The sequence below is a fragment of the Sebastes fasciatus genome, chromosome 6 (assembly GCF_043250625.1).
Source record: "Sebastes fasciatus isolate fSebFas1 chromosome 6, fSebFas1.pri, whole genome shotgun sequence".
NCBI classification, from domain to species: domain Eukaryota; kingdom Metazoa; phylum Chordata; class Actinopteri; order Perciformes; family Sebastidae; genus Sebastes; species Sebastes fasciatus.
The window spans coordinates 12,006,870-12,022,855 of record NC_133800.1 but is presented as its reverse complement, the minus strand read 5'-3'; the positions used below and the strand labels follow the sequence as shown (position 1 = coordinate 12,022,855).

The following is a 15,986-nucleotide window of genomic DNA, read 5'->3' as shown; positions in this document are numbered from 1 at the left end:
TCCATGACAGGAAAGTGAAGTAAACAGTCTACGATTGCCTTTCTGTTTCTCTCACGCACGCCGATACACACACACACACACACAGTTAGTTCAATTGTTTACAGAACTCCGCTCTCCAACATAGTTGCTCCTCAGGTGCAATCAATAGGCAGGCATATTCCTGTACATGCAGTGTTAGTAATTGATACACATGTACACCAGTGTGTTCCAATCTATCTTAATTTTTGAAAACAGTTCCTAAACGGAAAAAAAGTGTGCATTGCTAGCCTGTTATGTACACAGCTCAAGTGGACCATCACTCTGGGAAAACAGGGGTGACACAACTGACAAACTTTACCCAAGTTAACATGGGGCAAACTGTTAGGTCAATTCTTTCGCTGACATTTCTTGCTACCAAAGGCAATCAGTAACCGAGGTAAATAGGATTGCATTCATAACTGTACACACAAGGTATTGCATTTCTGGGCACAGACATTTGGCACAAACAATTTGTAGAAAACATGTCGACATAGATTAATCTCCTCCCTTCCACTCCATTTTATGTCATGCCTACTGAGTGAATAATTACTCTATAGGTCTAAATTGTGAAAAACATTGCAATTTAAGTGTTTTGGGATTTTCTTGAATTGTCTAGTTTCAGTGACACATTCAATTATTTCATTGTTTTCCTTGCTTCTCATAATGGCTGCACTAATATGTCAAACATGTTCCTGGGGTCCCTTTCTTAAAAACCATCTGATAAACCATTGCAACACAATTCACAATGGACCTTATTAGTCCATGAGCCAGTGGGTTGGTCATGCCAATTTGGAGTGACCAAGTCTCGTGGTGATTTTTTTAAAAGGGCTATGTTCCTAGTGTGAAAATGCATGATAGCATTGCAGCAATGGCAGCTTTCTATGTGCTATCACTGCTTTTTTCATCTTTCCAACATTAAAATATTTCCATCAAGAAATGCTATTATTGTTGTTAGTCATAATATATCATGTTAAAGCTCTTTTTGTGCTCTTTATGATATCCTATTACAACTTTAGAGGTCAAAGGTCAAAATCGGTTGTCCTCAGTGTCATGAAAATGTGACTGGTAGATACTGTAGATTATAGTTTAAGTTTTACAATGACATAACTTCATGATATTGTGTGTCGGTTACCCTCGTTTATACTGGATCTATGTGTAAAATGGCGAAAGATTTTAATGATGAAGGATGAAAAAAGGAGTGATGGCACATAGAAAGCTACCATTGCTGCAATGCTAGCATGCATTTTCCAACGCTAGGCACATAGACCTTTAAAAACATCACAATGAGACTTGGTCCCTCCCAATGAGCACTACGGCCACATTTTGGGGATCAGGCTCATGGACTATATCTATAAACCGTGAGAAGAGTGAATTTGTGCTTAAATGAACGTTCCTGGCCATTTTTACCATATCACTTTATATTATCTTGAATAGGTAAACCAGCCATGTCGAAGTATGATAAATCAAATCAAATTTAAGCAGAATTAGCAAGCTCTCGTTTTTTCCTCCCATCAGTAAAACAAACAGAATGTTCGCTAGCCTTTCATATTAGATTCAACATTATAAGTAGGCTACAATTATCGGAACAATACGAACATTCAGCCTCCCTCATGTGGCTCAAAGATGTACCGCAGATATAAACCTGAAGGTGTATTGCAGATACAAATCTTAAGACTATGGAAGAAATTCTGCAAATTCATTTGGCGACCTTAATAAAATCTCTTTGGGAATGACTGTTGTAAGTTATTGTTGGATGAAAAGCAGTCCTTGGTGGCCAAGTGAGAAGAACACAAAACACTGCTGGTAATTTGATTGCATTGTAGTAATGAGGACATCATCTTCAATAGCTAGTCTTAACAACCTATAAATCAAAAATCACTTCTGCCTTTTAAACTGGGCATGATCTTATGTTATATGAAGTGAGGAGTGGCCAAGGACTCAAGTGACAGATAGTTCAGTACTTACTCAGCACAGATGAGGCTGTGTAGCGTAAGCCAAATGATGTGAGATGCAGTTTAGAGCTAGCCAAATGATGTGAGATGCATGCAGTGCAAAGCCAAATGGTGCAAGTTAGCCAGGCAAAAACAGTCAATAAAGATCCACCAAAAAAGCGATGGAACGCTTCCAAGAACAATACATACGAAGACATTACAGCCGCCATACGTCATAATAAATGAGCGGGCCTTATATTCAAACTGTTTGGATTCACAGTTTACAAATCAGTTCAAAGTGGGGCTAAAAACATATGGAGTGCGCAGTGATTTCTGATGTGAGACTAATTCAGGGCAGATGGGTCAAACTATGTACATAACAAACCCATTTAAGAACCGCAATATGTCACCAATTTATCAAAAATGCTGCCAGTTCATCAAAATGCCAAAGAACAATGGCACGACATTCTACACATTTCTCTCCAACTCTAACTGTGGGGCCATCATTAGTTACTCAAAAGTATCACAAGTGGATGTTCAATATTTTTCATATACTTGATGTACTCTTGTGATGAGATCACAATTTCAGCTCTCCAAATAGTATACTGCAGTACAGTATACTTTGGCCTTTAGGCCTGGCTGTCATGGACTAATTCCTTTCCATAATAATGGTGTCAAAGTAGTTGTTCAAATATATGATATTTAAATCATGGGTACCGCTGTGTACTTTCCTAGACATAACTTGTAAAAAGCTGGTTTGAAACATAACCACACATTTCACCTATGAACTAAACTAGAGCTGAAATAATCAGACGATTAATTGGCAACTATTAATATATCCACATTAATTAAATTTAATTGATTACATTTAATTTGATTTTAATTTTTAATTTTAATTTTCACAATGTTTTGACATTCAATGAGACTATAGAATTAATCAAGAAAATCAGCAGATTAATTGATAATGAAAATAGTCGCAGCCCTAAAGAAACTGAGTATATCTGCTGATTAAACATGGACAGAACACATATTTTTGGTAAATTTGATCGTATCTATCACAGAAGTACATGACTTTATCCTTTTGGAATTGTGATTTTACCGAGTCCTCACTCCTCAACAAAAAAAATACCCACCAGCAGTGACTGTGCCAGTTGCTTCTGTAGTGTTGACCCTGTGTTGGTGAGAACACACTCCAGCAGACTGAGCACTGCTTCCTCCAGGCTGGACAGGTTGTGATACCACAGAGAGACTACTGCCTGCTCCTCCAATGACAAGGATTGGCTGAAAAAACAAAAACAAAAAAACAACACTGACAATATCATCACATCTGAAATATTCTAGATATAAACGACATATGTGTTTGGACACAACATAATAGAAAAATATCTTGAAAACATATTTTACATCCTAACAGGAACTCAGCCCCTGTGTGTTCCCTTACCTGGAGTAGGCAGAGCTCAGAGCATCCAGGAAGTCTCCACTAAGTGCTGCCCTGACACAAGTCACTGGCTGCTGCAGCAGTGCACCAATGAGGGGAGCAGCCTCGGCACAAGTGACAAGAGGGACACAAGCCTCAGATGTGGCCAGAATGTTGTCACATGAACACCTGCACAGATATAGACAAAATCTATTAGTATTATCTGGAACTTCTTATCCTGCTTGGCCTGCAACGATAAGAATTCTTATCTCGTGGGGTTCTAAAAATGTGTATGCTTTGATCCTTTCCAGCAAAATGAACTATTTGTGTATTTTGTAAAATTATTTAAATTGACTTAAAGGGCCAGCGTGTAGCATGTAGAGGGATTTATTGGCAGAAATGAAATTTAATATTCATAACTGTGTTTTCATTAGTGTATAATCACCTGAAACTAAGAATCGTTGTGTTTTCGTGAGCGGGTCCTCTTCACAGAGTCCGCCATGTTGCACCGCCATGTTTCTAGATTAGCCCAGAATGAACAAACCAAACACTGGCTCGAGAGATGGCTTTTCGCGTTTTTACGTTACCTGAAGGCCACTGTAGTTCTCTGACACGCTTGGGAAGGGAGGGGTGAGCGGCGGGGTATTCAGTTGGTTGCAATCTGCAACCTCATCGCTAGATGCCATTAAATCCAACACACTGGACCTTTAAGACTTGTATGCTGACAACATTACGTACCACCCTGTATGCTAACTATAATGTTGGTGGGGAAAACTTTATCTCTTGTGGGAGCTATTTTCCAACTTTTTTTATATGTATTTTTCAAACAGAAAAGCCAAGAATTCTGTTTCCAGCATTTTAAATGTGGTGATTTGCTTTTTTTCCTCTGTTTTATGGCATTGTATATGGAATAACTTTGGGTTTTAGTGTGTAGGTCAGCCAAACAAGACCTATAAAGACATCTCCTCGTGATCTGGGAAACAGTTATGAACATTTTTTTCCCACTATAGCTTGACATTTCATAGACCAATTAATCGAGACAATCTGCAGATTAATCAATTATAAATATAACCGTTTCTTCTGTGCTATACCTCTGATTTATGTCGCCCAAAGAACTGCAGCGCTTCCCAATATTTTCTTGCAGCAGTGCCACCATCTGAAATGCAGGAAAGAGCGTATATGTCGACATAATTATATACAGTATGTCAATGCAGGCAATAATCAAACAGAAATAAAAGGCTTATACCTTTCTCAGAACTTTGAGATGGTACTCTGTAGGTGGTACACCAATCCGCTTCATTAATGCCGACGCTGCAGCATCGTCTTCTTCTGTAGCAAGCTGACACAGCACTTTCTATGGGAGGGTAGGCAACATAATGTGCAGCAGATTATAGGCACTTTATGTGTATATCCATAACAGTGGACAAGACTTTAATACAATCTGCCCAAAACCCCAAGATCCATAACATCAAAGCTAATTAGTTAGTGGAATATTGGATGACTCTGTTGGCGTCACATCATTTGAACCACATGAGTGGAGAAAAGGCATTCCAGTAAGCGAGAATGTATGGACAGCATATGAGCAACTTCAGAAATGAACATTCTTTGTTATGGAGGGCCTTGGTGTTTTACAAGCATTTTTCAGAAGGGGCCTCATCATACACTGATGAAACTAGACTAATAAACTCGGCTGATTCTCGTCTGTGAAAAAAGCGAGTCATAATGAGGGAACAAAGGGAGGGAACACTGGACTCATACTGTAAGTCATAATGTTACAAGAGTGACTGAATTGCTTTTAAATCCCTTCAACATTACAATGAATAAGATCAGTCAAAAGCAGAAGAAAGGTTGAGAGGCAGACGTATTTTGTGTTTCAAGGTCAACATTCTAAGAAATAAAAGATGCCACACAGCATTTAGTTGTCTCATGATCAATAAACTGAATGTTTGGCAAGGATTTTGTTCATCCGTATTCACTCAGAAGTGCGATGAAAGCCCAAAGAAGTGTTACTTTGAATTATGGATTGATGTGGACTGTAGAAACAGTCCTCTCCATTTGACCACAATAAGATGTTTCACTGGTACAAGTTGGAAAGTGTGATCCAACAGAAACAGCCAAGACCTCACATCTTCAGCACGCATCGGTTTTTACAACTCCAATGAACCGAAAACAGAAACAACCACACCACTAAGAGTAGTCTAAAAAAGTACGAATCCCTTTCAAACTGCAGATGAAAGGATATCAACACAAGATGAGGAGAGAAAGAGATTGAGAGAGGCACAATATGTAAAAAACAAAAAGCGAAGGATAAAAAACAAAATACCAGGCAGAGGAGCGCTGCACTGCTGTTGGTGGAGCTGTGTGGTTTCTTTGGCCAGGCTCTACAGCACGCTAAGATGCTTACCCTCCACATAGTCTCACAAAACAACCCCAATCACTACCATCTGAGCGCCCTCAAACTCTGCACATTGAGTACATACAAAACCAATCACACTTATCCCACCCTCGGTAAGGAGGCACAGTGGGGCTGGGGGATAAGAGAGGGAAGGAAGACTGGTTAGAAGGAATGGCAGAGAGAGACTGGAACGCACTGCGATGGCTGCATTAAGAGCTGGGGGGAAAAGGGTGTGGTCACCAGAGGAATGGGATGAAGGGCAAATGGATAGATGGATGGCAAATACTTTAGGTCAAAAGTCATCTTTCTCTCACAGAAAAACAGCAACCGAGCTGGCTTTGGGGGCTTGGACATGCTGCTGCCATAGAAATTATCCCTCCATAAATCTAAAATTAAAACAGAGAATGTAGAAAAATGCACAAGGCAAAGACTTGGGTTGGTTTTGATGGGTGCCTGTTAACAATTACTAAACCATGATTGAATTCTCCCAAAACCAATGAAATACTCAAGTATAGCCTCAGATGTTCAAAACAGCAGAGACAAAAAGAGAGAACTTGAAATGAGGGAAAAGAGTTCAGAAAAGTCAGGATGATCATGCAAAAATAATGAAGTTATAAACAATTGTCTTCAAAGCTGCTGCATTGACACTGTGTGCATTAAAGAAAAGTGTAATTTCAAACAATGCCTTTTCCTCCTAAATTAAAGGCCCAATCTATAATCTTTTGAATTTTAGGTATTTCAACATACATAATTAAAGAGCAGTTTGTGTGTTTCTCACTTAATTAAGATTGAAAATGTAGGTTTTACTAAATTTTTTATAAACACTGAATCTCAACAAACCTTAAACGGCATCAGAGAATATCCAAAATATTGATTTAGTTTTTCACAAGTGATAGTTCAAGTATGTCGCAATAATTTGGGGGAGATGGCTGTTTCCAATCCTGTGTTTTGTCTTGTTTTTTTATTTATTTTTAAGTAGTTGCGGGCTATCCTTTTTGCATTTGGGTCAAACATTGTGCTTTAGATTAAAAGCAAAGAATCCAAATGACATCAAATGAGTATAATTACTTTAATAATGAAAGTAAATCTCTGAGATTTAAGGAATTGTTCGACATTTTGGGAAATAGGTTTATTCACTTTCTTGTCAGGAGTTGGATGAGAAGATCAATACCACTCTCATGTCTGTGTGTTAAGTATGGAAGAGGCAGGTAGCTCAGTTTAGCATAAAAAGACTGGAAGCAGTGGGAAATGGCTAGCCTGGCTCGGTTCAAAGTTCAGAAATACATCAACAAACAGCTTATCTGTACAGCATCTACTCACAGTAACAACAAGACTCACAAGACGATGTTCACGGCTTTTGGTAGCTAAGAAATAAAAAACACAAATTGTCATTTTTATATTTCTCTGTGTACAGCCGAGAAATGAGCATATTTCCCAAAATGTCAAACTATTCCTGTAAGTTAAAGGAAGAAATATAAATAATAATTTCAGTATGTCAAATTTACTGAAAGAGGGATGCCACCCAGGAGTCAAAAGGATTAAGGGGAAACACTACTGTCACAAAGAGACTTTCATCTCCAAATTAAACAGTGTAGCTGCCAAAGTGAGCAAAGAGCCCAAAATATGTTTTGGAAGCATAAAGCTGCCGCAGTAGCTCCGGGGCCTACCTGTGGTTCACCCTGTTTGAGTCAGTAAAGATACACGCCAAAGATTAAGCTATCAAACCATCCATCCTCCGGCCCTCTAAAATTACACTCATGCTTTACTTATCTGTCATCTCCTCAAAGATCATGCCATGTTGCTGCAGCACTGTGTGGTCCCCCTGCTAGTACAGGATGTAGGGAAACAGACCAATTGAGCTAATGACTATCTGACATAGCCTGCAGCTATGTGGCTGTACCCAGCATTCATCAAACCCAGTGAGAAGACTCAGATGTGGAGAGGAGAGGCAGACAGGGAGGGGTGAAGGAAAGACACGAGGGCAAAAAGGCAAAACACTCTGCACACCATCACAATTTAAAGGGTAAAATACATGTGGCTACTAACAGCATATACAGTAGCAGTAAAGCACATTTTTGCACAAATACTCCAATACATATGCAAGCACATGCACAAACTTACACTAACACGGTATTTAGGTGCCACTTAGCACCAGACCCTCAGTCTATTATGGAGGCAGCAAGAAAACAATGTTGGGGAGCAAGATCAGACAGGGCTAACAGAAAACAGGCTGCATTTTGCTTTCCAGGACAGGCAGTCCAACACAACACAGACACAGGCAGAGACACAGAGACGGACCATCTCTGGTCTAAAACCATACTGCTCCCCCAGAAGGGATGAGCTGCGGTGCATAGGTTTTTTTTGTGCTTCCTGCCGTTCCTGTCATTTGTGGGGAGTGGAAGCTGCTTTGGAGAAGAAGAGATGGAGAATGAGCAGAAGCTGCAGAGTTGGTCATGAGTTTACTGTACCTGTGCCCTTTGGACACTTTCATCCGGTAGTATCCTGCATGCAATTTTAGAATGAGTGAACTCAGTAAACCCTTCAACTCTGGCTGTCGGTGCTATACCACAAGCATTCAGCTACAACTACTATACAATGTAAAAAAAACAGTTTGAACCTGAACTGTTTTTAATGTTCATCAAGGATGAATGCAGTCATTATTTGAGTACGGGTGAATAGAAAAGAAGAGACTTTTAAGGAGTTTTATCCAAGGGGCAACCTCCGATGCTGAGAAATGAAGCCAGTGCGCAGGTGCCAAAAAACAGTTAATCGAATGGCCACTTGGGGCTTGCTCCAAAAGCGAGTCAATCCCCATAGACCCTCATGTTAAAATGCCCAGATTTACAGCAGAAATAAACATGTGTACAGCCTGGTACAAAAAACTGTTTGGGTCTCTATTCTTTCACACACACATACGGACATTTTGGGTCTTTTCCATTGATGTTGGTGGTGCTAACAACTGGTTGCTATGGATATGTACACTCACCGGCCACTTTATTAGGTACAAGGTGTACCTAATAAAGTGGTCGGTGCTAGTACAAGGTGGTCTTCTGCTGCTGTAGCCCATCTGCTTCAAGGTTTGACGTGTTGTGCGTTCAGAGATGGTATTCTACATACCTTGGTTGTAATGAGTGGTTATTTGAGTTACTGTTGCCTTTCTATCATCTCGAACCACTCTGCCCATTCTCCTCTGACCTCTGACATGCATTTTCGTCCACACAACTGCCGCTCACTGGATATTTTCTATTTTTCGGACCATTCTCTGTAAACCCTAGAGATGGTTGTGCGTGAAAATCCCAGTAGATCAGCTGTTTTTTAAATACTCAGACCAGCCCGTCTGGCACCAACAACCATGCCACGTTCAAAGTCACTTTAATCCCCTTTCTTCCCCCATTCTGATGCTCGGTTTGAACTTCAGCAAGTCGTCTTCACCACCTCTAGATGCCTAAATGCATTGAGTTACTGCCATGTGATTGGCTGATTAGCTATTTGTGTTAACAAGCAATTGAACAGGTGTGCCTAATAAAGTGTCCGGTGAGTTTATATGCTTTGAGTGACAGGTGGGTGTCGTATCAGGTCGTTAGCTGCTAGCTAGCTAAGCCTGCCTCAGCTCCACCTCTTTGCCCAAATTTGGATTAGTTGGGAGTCAAGGAGGGTGAAAAGAGGAAATACCACGCGTCATATCTTTGGGGTACAACACATGCGCAGTAAAATCTGATCTGCAGTCCCCGAAATTGAGCCAATAGCAACACACGACCGCTGCTCCAGTTACACTGTGCATGTGTCATACCCCAGAGCTCAAAACCGTGTCCCAGCCTCTTTCAATAGGCCTTGTCGGGAGTTAGGCTGTGTTGTCACTGCTAAGATGGTGACAGCCAGGACCACCCACTTTGAGCTTCACAGCGGCTCTTTAGAAACCTATGGGTGACGTCACAGAGACTATGTCCATATTTTATACAGTCTATGGTTTTATCTCAGTGATTTTTCAATAATCATGGTTCTCCTGCTATTTGAGAAAGTAATGTACACTGTTCATAATCTTAGCAAAGTTTATTCTCTCACCAAACCTGAACTGTTGCTGCCTGAAGTCTAAGAAACTCTTCCCTCCTACCACAATCGTCCCCTTCCAGCAGAAATGAACACGGTAAAAATAGCTTTATATGCAAAGATAAAGTGATTCACATAGGGATTGAAGTGGCCAACACCAACATAATGATATATCCCTTTTACTAAACATTTCCTTGATTTAAAAAAATATATATAAATGCACATGTAATTAAACATGTAAATCTATACGCCATCCCAACTTTCAGACATGCACCTCACGTGCATATATACAGACATATGCCCACAAAAACACAGACATACTGTAGACACAAACACAACCGTGCACATATGCACTCCGCTTCCCCTCCTACGGGTCAAAGACCATCTGGCAAATTCAAGGTTTACTTTCAAGGCACTGTTTTAATTAGCAAGATGTTTTATTAGATGAGAAATTAATCAAAAGAATACAAACACAGTTAATCTGGCAAAAATGTGAAGGTTCCACAGTGTTTATCATAAGCCATCTGTGTGAACCCTCTCAAAGTTGAAAATTGCAGAATCTTTTCTTCCCTCTGTTCTCTTTCCCTCCTTTGTGAGTGTGCGCCATGAAAACACAGCGAGCAAGATCAACTAACCATAATATAAAGGCTGATCCTTTTCTGGTGACAAGAGGCAGTGAAACCGTCAATTTTAATTTGCTTTTGAAAATATGTTTTACAGTTTTGGGCACAAAAAGCTTAGACTAACAGAGACCCAATCTACCTCATTCATCATCCATGTCCCATTGGAGAGGAGATACAGAGGGCTGCAGAGAGAACTCCTATTAAAAGTAAATTAGACAGAAAATCTCTTCAGCAGCCCAAAAGCAGTCAAAGACAGATTCTTTTTAGTTTGTTGGAGTATTTAAGGGATGATAATCAGTCTTTATGTCTGGTCTTTCCAGAACTAATTAGGACATAAACAGCAAACAGATCAGGCATATGAAAAAGCCATATGATGGACGATTTGTCTACAGCTATATTTCAGCTTTCCTTAGTTATGATTATGTCTTTAATCTCTGTGAATCCCCACTAGGTGGGTCCATATGACCAATGAAACGACACGCAGCAAGGACAGATGACTTTATGTGGCATCATAATTGACGATGTTTCTATAAGCTAGGTTATGAGTTAGCTGCCATTGTCAGAAATAATCACTAAACAATTATGATACAAACAAGCATATGTATGTCTAACAAAATATTGTTTATAACCTTAACAAACTTCACTCTTTCATCAGACTGTTGTTGCCCAACTCTACCCAAAGCAAATAAACCTTTACTGTACCTCCTACTGTATCTAAGGCTGGGTCTTGAGCTTTAACACTTTCTTAGTACGGACCAAAATGTGTCTCTAGTATCAAATATCGAAAATGATACTTGTACCAAAACTTATACTAACTTATATAATAATTTTGTTAATTTCAGACTGTACTGTATTTAAGCAAAGTTCTTGTACAGCTCTGTTGTGTCAAGACAAATTTCATGCATTTTTAAAACATTTGGCTTACTATAAAACGTATTCTTCAGCATGAGGTGACAACAAAATGCATCATGTACCAAAACTGAGGTTTATCTATTGGGACTGGTATCAAAATATTTTAAATGATGCCCAGCCCTATTACTTATTTTTTAAATGCATATTTCATAGAAATCTTATCCTTCTAGAGATGACAGAAAATGAGGGTAAAAAGAGATCGGGAATGACGGTCAATTAAGGTCCAACCATAAACAGGTCAGGGATATTGCGGTTTTCTGTTTGACGCATCAACCCCAAGGGAAATCTGGGCGCTACAGCCCTATTATGAATTTAACTACAATCGCTGAGATGAAAAAAAAATGCAGTTCAGAAAATGCCCAGTTACTGCATGTGCAGAGATGAAGTGAATCATAGGGATTGAAGGTGGCATGTTTAAGCAATCAAAGAGATCACATTTCTTAAAGCGTATCCATTTTTTTACATTTAAAAAATCGTTAATATTCTAAGTCTACCTGATTTACTTCAGTCTAAACTCTCTATTAAGTGAGATAGAGAAAGTACAGTCCATACCTGTATCCACTGGTTGGCTTTTCTTTCCACAGCATTGCCTGGATGCTCCGAGTACAGTCTCCACAGACACTGGAACAACAGCCTTCTGCCTGTAGCTGCAGACAACAAGACACCATGGATGGGAGATTTCTGATTTAGTATAACACCCCTTAAACAGATTATACGCATCAAAATGACTCATTCTTGTAAAGAGACTATCATTAGTCTGGACCTGATCCATCCTCTATTCCCCAATACAGATGGAGTTGAAGTTTTTCCAAAGGTGCACTCACCATCAGCAGTGACATAAGGGTTCCAGCAGAGTCGGCCAAGAAACTGGCCTAGGAGGGGCAGCCTCTTCATGGTCTCTGTTGTGGAGCTCTTAGGGACAGAACAGAGACAGATTTAATAGTTTACATGTTTTTCATTTTGAATACTGTTACACCTTTGAGCCACCTAGCTTGGACTAATAACTTAAGTGGGTTAGTTCTCTGAGACATAAACAGTAATATTTTGTTTCTTTCCATCTGGCACATAATCAGGCTCAAACATGACAGAAGTGGAGCCAATACAAAACATTAAATCTCTCTAGAGGTTTGCACATCCTCAATTCGTTTCATCCTTTAACCTAGCAACCTTGTGTGACACAACACCAAGCATTAGAAAAAACACGAGTTTACTTAATAGCTGAGGATATTGAGTTGAATAGGAGACACATCCACAGGTGCACAGTAGTAGTGCATTACTCATGCATCACCTTTGTTTCCCCCTATTTTGGTCATTTCACAGTTACGACCATAGTTTCAATAGTGAGAGATACACAGTGCAGAACAGGGCTCTCTTCGGGGGTGCTATACCTGTGACAGTTTAAGTGTGTGTGTGTGTGTGTGTGTGTGTGTCTGTTCTTCTTCATCCAGCTAAAAAAAACAGACTATGCGATTTGGTTCCCCTCACAGCCAATTAAAACATCCAGAAGGTTTCAAGTCAGGGCAAACACTATATTTATGAACTTGAACAGCCTTTAATCCTGGCTTTCTATAAATTTCAGTTCTGAAAATATCAGATTTTGAAAATTTTACACTTAAGGATTAAAACAATTCAAATGATATGTCAGGGCAGCTCACTGAAACCAATTGAAAACAAGACTTAGTGTGCAGTAACTTGAGTGTGACTGAATACCAAAAACAGCACAAACAAGGACCTAGTCCATGTGGAAAAACAAGACTGGAACTAGTCACACTTCTTATTATTTAAAACCAGAGCCAAACAAAATGTGACTATTTAAACGTGTTTGGCTGTTCAGTAGAACCAGGACCAACTAATTTGTTGTTTCTAGTTTAACATAACAAAACAGCATATTTGTCAGAAGGTGACTTGATAATATGTGTGCTTCTCCGGGGCTGAACACGCAAATATTCAAGTCAAGAGACAAATGCCTTCAGTTTGGATGAAGACTTTTTTAATTTTTGATTCAGGATAACTCTGTAAATACACAGGTGTACAACACTGGTTTTGTTCCATCTTATTACTTTTCTGGGTTCAATACACATGGGGGTTTTCTGGGTGAGACACATTATTTTTACAATAAGATGACTGCAGTGGGACATACGAAACAGAGAGCAGATCAAAGAGGTGACGTATTACTTAAATTTACATGCATGTCTGCACATGTGTGTCTGAATCATGTTTATATGCATTTACAGTATTAGTTGGTATTTATCCCATATTTAAAGATTGTATCATACATTTTCACCTCTGAGCTAATTAAACCATAGAGAACCGCTTTGATGCAGGAGAAGCCCACACAAAGAAATCTGACATAAGCCAGTTGTAATTGAAGCAGTGTGCTGTAGCTCAACCAAAGATGATTTGGCTTACTTCACTGCCATGTACACACAGTGGAGTTTATGGTGTTGGCTGATCAGGATCTCTGGTGATCTTTGATCAGTGGTTCTCAAACTTTTTATGTCATTCACCCTCCTATTGTAGCCTATGCAGTTAAAATATTTCAAATAAAATAGATGGATAAAATGTTGGTCATGGATCCGAATTTAAAGTGTCACACACTACCAGGGGGGTAGGGGCACTCTCTCAGTCATTGTGAAGGAGACAGACTTACTCATGTGCTCGGGTCTATTTTCATTTTACACAATATGTATATTAACTGTAACATTCCTAAAATAATAATAATTTAATTATATATCTTATAATATTTCGAGAAGATATTAGTTAACATTTTCCTATGATGGTTGTTTCTTATAGTTCAGTCGGTAGTCCTAGTATGTTAAATACTGTAGGTTGGTAGGGTGGGGGTATACTTTATCGAACCACTTTTTTTATTGACGTGACTAGGATGTAATGTGTCAGCTGCCAGAGTTCTCAGACTTAAAATACACACTGGTCTCTCCTCATCTCCCATCGCTTTAATTATTATTTATATTTACAGTATATACATTTTATTTATGGTGTTGTTGGATTGCTGCTAGACCGCCCCGTTACAGGTGCAGGCGAGAGAAAGGTTTTTAACTGCAGTAAAACTGTTGTTTTTGAAAGGTTGAATGCTGAAAAATATGGACTGAAGCAGAATATTTCATTGGATCTCTCTTTTTTCAATACATTTTTACTTTTGGACTGAGGCAATTACAGAGACGGACGGAGCGCCACGTCGCTCGCTCTGTGTGTGTTTGAGAGAGAGGAGGGAAGAGAAGGTGGAAGGTAGGCTAATGTTTCTGTAAGTTAAATAATAATTAGAATGTCAACGTTATGAATGAAGCTTTGAACTACTCGGTGCAGCCCTACTTGGTCATATTTTCTTTTGATTACACTTTATATGTAATGTTTTGGAGCCAGAATTGAACAGCAATCAGCAGTACTGTAGGGGGTATTTGTGAGTTAGGAATAAAAGAGGAACAGGAAAAAGGGAAGAAGAAAGTGTTTTAAGAATTTCTGAGAAGAAATCAAGAGGGGAAAAAAGGTTGCTGCAATGCCAATATGTATCATTCTTGCTTAATGCACCTTTCATTAGAAATAATCAGAGAGCACTGAGCAAACATGGAGACGCCTAATTGTAGCATTGGATAAAAGGAAGACGTTAAGGTAACTTTAGGCCTATATGTTCAAAAACAGCACCAGACAGACAAGGGGATTAACTTGACTCACTCAAGTGGATGAGATCACCATTAATGGGAAGCAGAAAGGTAATAGGCCATGTAAGGTCTCTCTAAATGCCCCCACAACAACACCACCAATGCTGTCTGGAACACAGCCCTAACACTCTTCCTTCCCATCAATCCAACAACACATGGTAAACGTTGTGTGCGAGTATACATGTGCATTTGTGTGATGGTGATGCAACTAAAAAGGAATGTTCATTTACAATAAGACCTTTAGTAATGTGTTGTGACTGCAGGAATGCCCATAAGAATGAGCAATCGCAACAGAATGTAATTATCACTGACTATCAGGACCAAATAGCCTTGTCAATGTTGTCCTTAATTATAAATGGGCTTTGAGACAATGTATCTTGACTTGATTAGGGACAGACATCTCAGACAGAAGTGACTGATTAAGTACGAGCCAGGGAGGCAAATGCGACAAGTTTATAGACAACTATGTAGAGAATAGTGAGGAAACACTTCTGTTCTTCCTGACATCACGGAAACCACAATAGCCCTAACAATAAATAGCAAAGTTACTATGGTGAGCTCATAAATAGACACTTGTTGACGTGTTTTGTCGAATTCCTCACACCCTGTGTCCATTTCACTTTGGGCAGCAGGATTTTCCAATCAATTCCCTTGAGGAGTGGTGCAATACTGCAGCAGTGAAGTAGAAAACAAACAATTAGGGGAATCCTATGGTGACTGTGCACAATCACACAGGCAACAGACTGTGTAAAATATGGACATAGTCTCTGTGACGTCACCCATAGGTATTTGAAGAGCAGCAGAGGAGACAGCTAGCAGCTTGCAACCTGATACGATGGCACCTACCTGTCACTCAAAGAAGCAACACCCTCAGTATGCCTGACTTTAAGCTTTAATATAATTTAAACAGGTGAATTGTATAAAAAAACACCTCCTATACAGTTGTCGTGAACGGGGTATTTAGCA

General features: G+C 39.4%; 1 protein-coding gene across 1 annotated transcript in view; it reads right to left on the bottom strand.

Moving 5' to 3' along the window:
* fancc (FA complementation group C) overlaps window positions 1-15,986 on the bottom strand; it is a 35,018-nt gene that overhangs the window by 11,690 nt on the left and 7,342 nt on the right. The window contains 6 exon segments of the mRNA XM_074637653.1: window positions 3,083-3,230; window positions 3,391-3,555; window positions 4,458-4,522; window positions 4,613-4,720; window positions 11,896-11,990; window positions 12,168-12,255. Coding sequence (XP_074493754.1) covers window positions 3,083-3,230; window positions 3,391-3,555; window positions 4,458-4,522; window positions 4,613-4,720; window positions 11,896-11,990; window positions 12,168-12,255 — 669 coding nt within the window.